The sequence below is a fragment of the Oncorhynchus mykiss genome, chromosome 13 (assembly GCF_057628025.1).
Source record: "Oncorhynchus mykiss isolate SJ-2025 chromosome 13, ASM5762802v1, whole genome shotgun sequence".
Lineage (NCBI taxonomy): Eukaryota > Metazoa > Chordata > Actinopteri > Salmoniformes > Salmonidae > Oncorhynchus > Oncorhynchus mykiss.
The window spans coordinates 80358680-80371235 of record NC_143034.1 but is presented as its reverse complement, the minus strand read 5'-3'; the positions used below and the strand labels follow the sequence as shown (position 1 = coordinate 80371235).

Genomic DNA, 12556 nt, shown 5'->3' with positions numbered 1-12556 from the left:
GGGTGTTTTGCTACAGATGTAGGATCTTAATTTGAGACAGTTTACTGCAGCAGAAAAATTATGTGGATTATAATTAACATTTTAAAGTGTAAAGTGGAAATGACAAACTTCAGAAGCCTTTTAAAACATCAAATACACTGCAAGTTTGAGTTTTCCTGCAACAGGGTGATCAAATTCAGATCCTACATCTGTACAGAGATTATGTCTTTATCTGAAAAAGGAAGTTTGAGTTATTAGCAATGAAGTTGCAACTGTCAGCTGCTGTAAACCTAAGTGATTGGATGTTATAGACCCCAATCTGAACAGTTTCTTCCCCGTGGTTATAGCCTTTAGCTCTATGCTCAGTCTACCTAGTTCAATATATTGTTGTACGTAAACTTATATGACATGTAGAGGATCACTACACTATAGAGGAACTATGATACAATTACATTATCATATGAAATGTAGAGGATCACTACACTATAGATGAACTATGATACAATTACATTATCATATGAAATGTAGAGGATCACTACACTATAGAGGAACTATGATACAATACATTACCATATGAAATGTAGAGGATCACTAGACTATAGAGGAACTATGATACAATTACATTATCATATGAAATGTAGAGGATCACTACACTACAGAGGAACTATGATACAATTACATTATCATATGAAATGTAGAGGATCACTACACTATAGAGGAACTATAGAGGAACTATGATACAATTACATTATCATATGAAATGTAGAGGATCACTACACTATAGAGGAACTATGATACAATTACATTATCATCTGAAATGTTAATTGTAGAACTATAATATATGAATGTTGATATATTGAATTTGACTTGACCACGTCCAGTCAGCTCCATGTTGTATGATTAAACTGACACCAACCTGTTGTTTTTACTTGTGTTTTACTGTCATTCACTATACTAACATTACACCAGACATTTAATGTATCTACTGTTAGGAGTGTTATACTGTCATTCACTATACTAACATTACACTATACATTTAATGTATCTACTGTTAGGAGTGTTATACTGTCATTCACTATACTAACATTACACCAGACATTTAATGTATCTACTGTTAGGAGTGTTATACTGTCATTCACTATACTAACATTACACCAGACATTTAATGTCTCTACTGTTAGGAGTGTTATACTGTCATTCACTATACTAACATTACACCAGACATTTAATATATCTACTGTTAGGAGTGTTGTACTGTCATTCACTATACTAACATTACACCATACATTTAATGTCTCTACACACGTTATAATAATCCCTGGCAGGATTCTCACCTTGTAGCCTGAATTCACAACCAGAACAGGCCTAAACTGGAATGTGAAGCTAACTGAATCTGGCTAACTTTAGAAAACCAGTATATCTGGCTAGTATCATAGTTTACCCCTCAGGCTACAATCAGGTTTCAGCATCAGGCAGGTATCAACATGTCGAGTCGTAGGCAACAACCTGCGATGTATTCATTAGTTTACTCCATAGCCAACAGTTTTAAATGGCACTAATGAATACACACAACCTGTTTTGAGGAAGTGTAAGTTGTCTTTCCACAATATTTATTTGTCTCTTTCACACAAAATACCTTCCTGAGTGAAAAGCATTAACAGCAGATTAGAAAGAGAAAATGTTTGTTTGTTGCTTGTTGTGTTTTAAGCCTGTTTTGAGAAGACAAGTCTATAGACCTATGATACAGTAGGAGATCACCCTGGTCTATAGACCTATGATACAGTAGGATATCACCCTGGTCTATAGACCTATGATACAGTACACTCTTAGAATAAAGAGTTCCAAACAGGTCCTCTGGCTGTCCCCACAGTAGAACGCTTTTGGGTTCCAGGTAGAATTCTCTGTGGAAAGGGTTCTTCATGGAACCCAAAAGGGTTCTACAAAGGGTTCTCCTATGGGGACAGCCAGAGAACCCTTTTAGATTCTAGATGGTGTAGCAGCGATCACCCTGGGGCACACAGATGGGCACAGAACCAATTCACCCCACGCATCTAATTAATATCAAAAACATTTTAAGGAGAGTAGGACTATTATAACACTGTCCACCAGAAATATAATCAACTATATGAATACACATTACAATATCATCAACTATATGAATACACACAACAATATCATCAACTATATGACACATAACATTATCATCAACTATATGAATACACACAACAATATCATCAACTATATTAATACACATTACAATATCATCAACTATATGAATACACACAACAATATCATCAACTATATGAATACACACAACAATATCATCAACTATATTAATACACATAACAATATCAACAACTATATGAATACACATAACAATATCATCAACTATATGAATACACACAACAATATCATCAACTATATGAATACACACAACAATCGTCGTCTTACCTTTTATCTCTCAATAGAAACACAGTCTGGATGATCATCAGGTCGTCTAAAGTTACTTTCATTTGCTCTGCTCATTTACATATCAGGTTCTGCCTGTTTTCTCTCCCACTCCCTCTCTCTTTATAGCTCTTACAATGTGTCTTGGCATACAATCTACAACTGTCTGGAACTCTATTCTTCTGTCTCTCCCCATCACTTTCTCTGTGTCCTCTGTTGCTGTCTCTGTGTCTTGTCTGGTGTCTCCATCATATCCTATTCTGTTGCTGTCTCTGTGTCTTGTCTGGTGTCTCTCCATCACATCCTATTATTCTGTTGCTGTCTCTGTGTCTTGTCTGGTGTCTCTCTCCATCATATCCTATTCTTCTGTTGCTGTCTCTGTGTCTTGTTTGGTGTCTCTCTCCGTCATATCCTATTCTTCTGTTGCTGTCTCTGTGTCTTGTCTGGTGTCTCTCTCCGTCATATCCTATTCTTCTGTTGCTGTCTCTGTGTCTTGTCTGGTGTCTCCATCATATCCTATTCTTCTGTTGCTGTCTCTGTGTCTTGTTTGGTGTCTCTCTCCGTCATATCCTATTCTTCTGTTGCTGTCTCTGTGTCTTGTCTGGTGTCTCTCTCCGTCATATCCTATTGCTCTGTTGCTGTCTCTGTGTATTCTCTGTGTCTCTCTCCATCACCAGAAAATGTTGAGGTTTAGGCATACTATAATACAACATTCACAACATGACAACACAACTACATAACACCATTAAATACAGTTGAGGGTTACTACAATACAACATGACAACACAACTACATAACACCATTAAATACAGTTGAGGGTTACTACAATACAACATGACAACATGACAACACAACTACATAACACCATTAAATACAGTTGAGGGTTACTACAATACAACATGACAACACAACTACATAACACCATTAACTACAGTTGAGGGTTACTACAATACAACATGACAACACAACTACATAACACCATTAAATACAGTTGAGGGTTACTACAATACAACATGACAACACAACTACATAACACCATTAAATACAGTTGAGGGTTACTACAATACAACATGACAACACAGCTACATAACACCATTAAATACAGTTGAGGGTTACTACAATACAACATGACAACACAACTACACAACACCATTAAATACAGTTGAGGGTTACTACAATACAACATGACAACACAACTACATAACACCATTAAATACAGTTGAGGGTTACTACAATACAACATGACAACACAACTACATAACACCATTAAATACAGTTGAGGGTTACTACAATACAACATGACAACATGACAACACAACTACATAACACCATTAACTACAGTTGAGGGTTACTACAATACAACATGACAACACAACTACACAACACTATTAAATACAGTTGAGGGTTACTACAATACAACATGACAACACAACTACATAACACCATTAAATACAGTTGAGGGTTACTACAATACAACATGACAACATGACAACACAACTACATAACACCATTAACTACAGTTGAGGGTTCCTACAATACAACATGACAACACAACTACATAACACCATTAAATACAGTTGAGGGTTACTACAATACAACATGACAACATGACAACACAACTATATAACACCATTAAATACAGTTGAGGGTTACTACAATACAACATGACAACACAACTACATAACACCATTAAATACAGTTGAGGGTTACTACAATACAACATGACAACACAACTACATAACACCATTAAATACAGTTGAGGGTTACTACAATACAACACAACTACATAACACCATTAAATACAGTTGAGGGTTACTACAATACAACACAACTACATAACACCATTAAATACAGTTGAGGGTTACTACAATACAACATGACAACACAACTACATAACACCATTAAATACAGTTGAGGGTTACTACAATACAACATGACAACACAACTACACAACACCATTAAATACAGTTGAGGGTTACTACAATACAACATTCACAACATGACAACACAACTACATAACACCATTAAATACAGTTGAGGGTTACTACAATACAACATGACAACACAACTGCATAACACCATTAAATACAGTTGAGGGTTACTACAATACAACATGACAACACAACTACATAACACCATTAAATACAGTTGAGGGTTACTACCATACAACATGACAACACAACTACATAACACCATTAAATACAGTTGAGGGTTACTACAATACAACATGACAACACAACTACATAACACTATTAAATACAGTTGAGGGTTACTACAATACAACATGACAACACAACTACATAACACCATTAAATACAGTTGAGGGTTACTACAATACAACACAACTACATAACACCATTAAATACAGTTGAGGGTTACTACAATACAACATGACAACACAACTACATAACACCATTAAATACAGTTGAGGGTTCCTACAATACAACATGACAACACAACTACATAACACCATTAAATACAGTTGAGGGTTACTACAATACAACATGACAACACAACTACATAACACCATTAAATACAGTTGAGGGTTACTACAATACAACATGACAACACAACTACATAACACCATTAAATACAGTTGAGGGTTACTACAATACAACATGACAACATGACAACACAACTACATAACACCATTAAATACAGTTGAGGGTTACTACAATACAACATGACAACACAACTACATAACACCATTGAATACAGTTGAGGGTTACTACAATACAACATTCACAACATGACAACACAACTACATAACACCATTAAATACAGTTGAGGGTTACTACAATACAACATGACAACACAACTACATAACACCATTAAATACAGTTGAGGGTTACTACAATACAACATGACAACACAACTACATAACACCATTAAATACAGTTGAGGGTTACTACAATACAACATGACAACACAACTACATAACACCATTAACTACAGTTGAGGGTTCCTACAATATAACATGACAACACAACCACATAACACCATTAAATACAGTTGAGGGTTACTACTATACAACATGACAACATGACAACACAACTACATAAATGCAGTTGGAATGTAGTTAGAACTCTCCAACTGTTTCCATCAAACAGAAAAACAACAATAAATCTGGATCAACACAGTTAGATTTCTAGATGCTGCACTTTGCTGTTTCATTACCCAGACAGCTGTTTAAGGTCAGACCAAGGCAGAGTGTAGTATCAATACTTAGGGGTCATAGGTCATACCAAGGCAGAGTGTAGTATCAGTACTTAGAGGACATAAGTCAGATCAGTGGTCATGGCTGATATGCATGGACTAGGAAACAAACTTTCAAGCCATTTTTCTCAGATTCACTATTTGTGTAGCTGCTGTTTGTCTCTGTAGGACAGTAGTTCAGGTGACTGTTTGTTTTTGTAGGACAGTAGTTCAGGTGGCTGTTTGTCTTTGTAGAACAGTAGTTCAGGTGGCTGTTTGTTTTTGTAGGAAAGTAGTTCAGGTGGCTGTTTGTGTAGATGCTGTTTGTCTCTGTAGGACAGTAGTTCAGGTGGCTGTTTGTGTAGATGCTGTTTGTCTCTGTAGGACAGTAGTTCAATTGGCTGTTTGTCTTTGTAGGACAGTAGTTCAGGTGGCTGATTGTGTAGATGCTGTTTGTCTTTGTAGGACAGTAGTTCAGGTGGCTGTTTGTTTTTGTAGGACAGTAGTTCAGGTGGCTGTTTGTTTTTGTAGGACAGTAGTTCAGGTGGCTGTTTGTTTTTGTAGGACAGTAGTTCAGGTGGCTGTTTGTTTTTGTAGGACAGTAGTTCAGGTGGCTGTTTGTCTCTGTAGGACAGTAGTTCAGGTGGCTGTTTGTCTTTGTAGGACAGTAGTTCAGGTGGCTGTTTGTCTTTGTAGGACAGTAGTTCAGGTGGCTGTTTGTCTCTGTAGGACAGTAGTTCAGGTGGCTGTTTGTCTCTGTAGGACAGTAGTTCAGGTGGCTGTTTGTTTTTGTAGGATAGTAGTTCAGGTGGCTGTTTGTGTAGATGCTGTTTGTCTTTGTAGGACAGTAGTTCAGGTGGCTGTTTGTTTTTGTAGGACAGTAGTTCAGGTGGCTGTTTTTCTTTGTAGGACAGTAGTTCAGGTGGCTGTTTGTGTAGATGCTGTTTGTCTTTGTAGGACAGTAGTTCAGGTGGCTGTTTTTGTAGATGCTGTTTGTCTCTGTAGGACAGTAGTTCAATTGGCTGTTTGTCTTTGTAGGACAGTAGTTCAGGTGGCTGTTTGTGTAGATGCTGTTTGTCTCTGTAGGACAGTAGTTCAGGTGGCTGTTTGTCTCTGTAGGACAGTAGTTCAGGTGGCTGTTTGTCTTTGTAGGACAGTAGTTCAGGTGGCTGTTTGTCATTGTAGGACAGTAGTTCAGGTGGCTGTTTGTCTTTGTAGGACAGTAGTTCAGGTGGCTATTTGTGTAGATGCTGTTTGTCTCTGTAGGACAGTAGTTCAGGTGGCTGTTTGTGTAGATGCTGTTTGTCTTTGTAGGACAGTAGTTCAGGTGGCTGTTTGTCTCTGTAGGACAGTAGTTCAGGTGGCTGTTTGTCTCTGTAGGACAGTAGTTCAGGTGGCTGTTTGTGTAGATGCTGTTTGTCTTTGTAGGACAGTAGTTCAGGTGGCTGTTTGTCTTTGTAGGACAGTAGTTCAGGTGGCTGTTTGTGTAGATGCTGTTTGTAGGACAGTAGTTCAGGTGGCTGTTTGTCTCTGTAGGACAGTAGTTCAGGTGGCTGTTTGTCTTTGTAGGACAGTAGTTCAGGTGGCTGTTTGTCTTTGTAGGACAGTAGTTCAGGTGGCTGTTTGTGTAGATGCTGTTTGTCTTTGTAGGACAGTAGTTCAGGTGGCTGTTTGTCTTTGTAGGACAGTAGTTCAGGAGGCTGTTTGTGTAGATGCTGTTTGTCTTTGTAGGACAGTAGTTCAGGTGACTGATTGTCTTTGTAGGACAGTAGTTCAGGTGGCTGTTTGTCTTTGTAGGACAGTAGTTCAGGTGGCTGTTTGTCTCTGTAGGACAGTAGTTCAGGTGGCTGTTTGTGTAGATGCTGTTTGTCTTTGTAGGACAGTAGTTCAGGTGGCTGTTTGTCTCTGTAGGACAGTAGTTCAGGTGGCTGTTTGTGTAGATGCTGTTTGTCTTTGTAGGACAGTAGTTCAGGTGGCTGTTTGTCTTTGTAGAACAGTAGTTCAGGTGGCTGTTTGTCTTTGTAGGACAGTAGTTCAGGTGGCTGTTTGTGTAGATGCTGTTTGTCTCTGTAGGACAGTAGTTCAGGTGGCTGTTTGTCTTTGTAGGACAGTAGTTCAGGTGGCTGTTTGTGTAGATGCTGTTTGTCTTTGTAGGACAGTAGTTCAGGTGGCTGTTTGTGTAGATGCTGTTTGTCTTTGTAGGACAGTAGTTCAGGTGGCTTCCCTTGCAGTTTAGTCTACCTCCTGTCTATCCTATCGTCATGGTTAAACCTTCCTGAAAGCAATGACACCATACTTTGCTGAAACCTGTTCTGCCAGTTCATTTCATGTCCTTAAAGACTAGAATGTTCCAATGTGGTTACCCAAAGAGATGACAAGATAGTTCACACATTCCTCCTCCAGGGTTACTGTCAAACAGATATGTGACATTTCTGGTTGGTCCATAACATGAGGATGTTTTTCTGCAGTGAGAATGTAATGCAAGTCAAGGTGTCATTGGATGAATGTCAAAAAGGTTTATGACCAACATTGTCAAACTAAATGTTGTAATTGAGAAAGAATTGTAATGTTTTATTGACACATGCAGTGAAAAGTGTTGTTTTACAGGGTCAACCATAGTAGTACAGTTCTCCGATAGCAAGATAGGGTTAAGTGCCTTGCTTAACGGCACATAGACAGATTTTCACCTTGACAGCTTGGGTATTCGAACCAGTGACCTTTCGGTTACTGGCCCAACCCTCTAATCGCAAGCAAGTTCATATTTGTCCCCACCAGTTTGATTATTAGAATGTGATAAAAAAGGAAGCAACGGTGTGCTTTAGGACCATGTGGACACCTCCTAGTGGTGGGGTTGTTAGGAGTGTTAATCAGAACATGTGGACACCTGCTAGTGGTGGGGTTGTTAGGAGTGTTTATCGGACCATGAGGACACCTCCTAGTGGTGGGGTTGTTAGGAGTGTTTATCAGAGCATGTGGACACCTCCTAGTGGTTGGGTTGTTAGGAGTGTTTATCAGACCATGTGGACACGTCCTAGTGGTCTGGTTGTTGGGAGTGATTATCAGACCATGTGGACACCTCCTAGTGGTGGGGTTGTTAGGAGTGTTAATCAGACCATGTAGACACCTCCTAGTGGTGGGGTTGTTAGGAGTGTTAATCAGACCATGTGGACACCTCCTAGTGGTGGGGTTGTTAGGAGTGTTAATCAGACCATGTGGACACCTCCTAGTGGTCTGGTTGTTAGGAGTGTTAATCAGACCATGTGGACACCTCCTAGTGGTGGGGTTGTTAGGAGTGTTAATCAGTCCATGTGGACACCTCCTAGTGGTGGGGTTGTTAGGAGTGTTTATCAGACCATGTGGACACCTCCTAGTGGTGGGGTTGTTAGGAGTGTTCATCAGACCATGTGGACACCTCCTAGTGGTGGGGTTGTTAGGAGTGTTTATCAGAGCATGTGGACACCTCCTAGTGGTGGGGTTGTTAGGAGTGTTAATCAGACCATGTAGACACCTCCTAGTGGTGGGGTTGTTAGGAGTGTTTATCAGACCATGTGGACACCTCCTAGTGGTGGGGTTGTTAGGAGTGTTTATCAGACCATGTGGACACCTCCTAGTGGTGGGGTTGTTAGGAGTGTTAATCAGACCATGTGGACACCTCCTAGTGGTGGGGTTGTTAGGAGTGTTAATCAGACCATGTGGACACCTCCTAGTGGTCTGGTTGTTAGGAGTGTTAATCAGACCATGTGGACACCTCCTAGTGGTGGGGTTGTTAGGAGTGTTTATCAGACCATGTGGACACCTCCTAGTGGTCTGGTTGTTAGGAGTGTTTATCAGACCATGTGGACACCTCCTAGTGGTGGGGTTGTTAGGAGTGTTAATCAGACCATGTAGACACCTCCTAGTGGTGGGGTTGTTAGGAGTGTTTATCAGACCATGTGGACACCTCCTAGTGGTGGGGTTGTTAGGAGTGTTTATCAGACCATGTGGACACCTCCTAGTGGTCTGGTTGTTAGGAGTGTTTATCAGACCATGTGGACACCTCCTAGTGGTGGGGTTGTTAGGAGTGTTTATCAGACCATGTGGACACCTCCTAGTGGTGGGGTTGTTAGGAGTGTTTATCAGACCATGTGGACACCTCCTAGTGGTGGGGTTGTTAGGAGTGTTTATCAGACCATGTGGACACCTCCTAGTGGTGGGGTTGTTAGGAGTGTTTATCAGACCATGTAGACACCTCCTAGTGGTCTGGTTGTTAGGAGTGTTTACCAGACCATGTGGACACCTCCTAGTGGTGGGGTTGTTAGGAGTGTTTATCAGACCATGTGGACACCTCCTAGTGGTCGGGTCATTAGGCGTTTTAATCAGACCATGTGGACACCTCCTAGTGGTCTGGTTGTTAGAAGTGTTTATCAGACCATGTGGACACCTCCTAGTGGTGGGGTTGTTAGGAGTGTTTATCAGACCATGTGGACACCTCCTAGTGGTGGGGTTGTTAGGAGTGTTTATCAGACCATGTGGACACCTCCTATCAGTCACAGTCTGGGAGTGAGATCTGCTAACATCAGAGGTAGCTAACTAGGTATGTTGACTATCAGTCACAGTCTGGGAGTGAGATCTGCTCACATCAGAGGTAGATAACTAGGTATGTTGACTATCAGTCACAGTCTGGGAGTGAGATCTGCTCACATCAGAGGTAGATAACTAGGTATGTTAACTATCAGTTACAGTCTATGACCGTCCTCAAGTAGGAACATCAGCATGTTTCCACTGTCCATACCTGCCTACTCCTTTAACACCACAGACAACATGATTAATGTTTCCACTGTCCATACCTGCCTACTCCTTTAACACCAGAGACAACATGATTAATGTTTCCACTGTCCATACCTGCCTACTCCTTTAACACCAGAGACAACATGATTAATGTTTCCACTGTCCATACCTGCCTACTCCTTTAACACCAGAGACAACATGATGAATGTTTCCACTGTCCATACCTGCCTACTCCTTTAACACCAGAGACAACATGATTAATGTTTCCACTGTCCATACCTGCCTACTCCTTCAACACCAGAGACAACATGATTAATGTTTCCACTGTCCATACCTGCCTACTCCTTTAACACCAGAGACAACATGATTAATGTTTCCACTGTCCATACCTGCCTACTCCTTTAACACCAGAGACAACATGATTAATGTTTCCACTGTCCATACCTGCCTACTCCTTTAACACCAGAGACAACATGATTAATGTTTCCACTGTCCATACCTGCCTACTCCTTTAACACCAGAGACAACATGATTAATGTTTCCACTGTCCATACCTGCCTACTCCTTTAACACCAGAGACAACATGATTAATGTTTCCACTGTCCATACCTGCCTACTCCTTTAACACCAGAGACAACATGATTAATGTTTCCACTGTCCATACCTGCCTACTCCTTCAACACCAGAGACAACATGATTAACTTGGACTATTAAAAGGACCAGGATGAACCAAGCCAGTTTACAGGCAAATACTTAGAAGGGTGGATTAAAGCTCCCCAACATGTAATTATATCAAGAAGACTTTATAACTGCCCTGATAGGCTCTTTATTGACAACTCTAATAGGACAATTATATCAAGAAGACTTTATAACTGCCCTGATAGGCTCTTTACCTACAACTCTAATAGGACAATTATATCAAGAAGACTTTATAGCTGCCCTGATAGGCTCTTTACCTACAACTCTAACAGGACAATTATATCAATAAGACTTTATAACTGCCCTGATAGGCTCTTTATTGACAACTCTAACAGGACAATTATATCAAGAAGACTTTATAACTGCCCTGATAGGCTCTTTATTGACAACTCTAATAGGACAATTATATCAAGAAGACTTTATAACTGCCCTGATAGGCTCTTTATTGACAACTCTAACAGGACAATTATATCAAGAAGACTTTATAACTGCCCTGATAGGCTCTTTACTGACAACTCTAATAGGACAATTATATCAAGAAGACTTTATAACTGCCCTGATAGGCTCTTTATTGACAACTCTAATAGGACAATTATATCAAGAAGACTTTATAACTGTCCTGATAGGCTCTTTATTGACAACTCTAACAGGATAATCTGGGTCGACATGGAAGAAGAACTTAATGCCCCATTTGGAGCATCATATTATCTGAGTCAACACTTAAATGTGGGACTGCAGAATCCCATAATGTCCCAAACTAAGAGATATGGAGTCAGATAAATAAGAGACAGACATCTTCACCTTTCCTGACAAGCTCTGCTTCGTTATGGAACAACCATGAATACTAATTAGGAGGAAAGGTGGTTGTCTGGAGAGAGTGGGATAGGTTTTGTTTTAGCCTCAACACTAATACATTTCACTTCTGCTTTTAGTGTCAAGTTGAATTAGAGTGTGGCTGTGGAAGACTGGTCCCTTGATGATGTCTGCAAGTGTCTGAGTACCAATGATCTCCATGATTCCATCCCACCATTCCAAGGTTCACAGTCTTTTTGAAGAATGCCAACTCTATTCTATTGTCCACTTTGCAACGAGCAAACATTCTCTGTGTCCAGACCACTCACACATATTGTCCTCTATCACCAGCATGAACCACATTCTCTAACTACCTGTGGAGTTAATGGGTGTGGGAAAACAAATAGATGTTTCAGCTTCTATCGGTCACACATCTACCAAAACCACACAGAGCTTTAAAGAGCCAACATAGATGAGAATTGCCCTCATGATGAATTTGAGACTGGGACTGATCCCATTGAAGATGACATGAGACTGGGACTGATCCCATTGAAGATGACATGAGACTGGGACTGATCCCAATGAAGATGACATGAGACTGGGACTGATCCCATTGCAGATGACATGAGACTGGGACTGATCCCATTGAAGATGTAGCGATGTAGAGTCTGCCAGA

At 40.1% G+C, this 12556-nt stretch overlaps 3 protein-coding genes across 5 annotated transcripts in view; 1 reads left to right on the top strand and 2 right to left on the bottom strand.

Moving 5' to 3' along the window:
* The window catches only part of LOC118937847 (NLR family CARD domain-containing protein 3-like), a 527060-nt gene that overhangs the window by 59974 nt on the left and 454530 nt on the right, over positions 1-12556 (top strand). The gene's annotated exons all lie outside the window — the stretch shown is intronic.
* The window catches only part of LOC118937840 (NLR family CARD domain-containing protein 3-like), a 201525-nt gene that overhangs the window by 15762 nt on the left and 173207 nt on the right, over positions 1-12556 (bottom strand). The window contains exon 1 of one of the 2 annotated variants that reach the window (XM_036939576.2): positions 2431-2526. The exons of the other annotated variant lie outside the window; for it this stretch is intronic. Coding sequence (XP_036795471.2) covers positions 2431-2492 — 62 coding nt within the window. The 5' untranslated portion in view covers positions 2493-2526. Of the gene's footprint in view, positions 1-2430; positions 2527-12556 lie in introns of those variants that run through there. 2 annotated transcript variants of the gene reach the window in all.
* Positions 1-12556, bottom strand: part of LOC118937868 (stonustoxin subunit beta-like) — a 397513-nt gene that overhangs the window by 269824 nt on the left and 115133 nt on the right. The window contains exon 1 of one of the 2 annotated variants that reach the window (XM_090197882.1): positions 1314-1341. The exons of the other annotated variant lie outside the window; for it this stretch is intronic. The gene's annotated coding sequence lies outside the window, so the exon portion shown is untranslated. Of the gene's footprint in view, positions 1-1313; positions 1342-12556 lie in introns of those variants that run through there. 2 annotated transcript variants of the gene reach the window in all.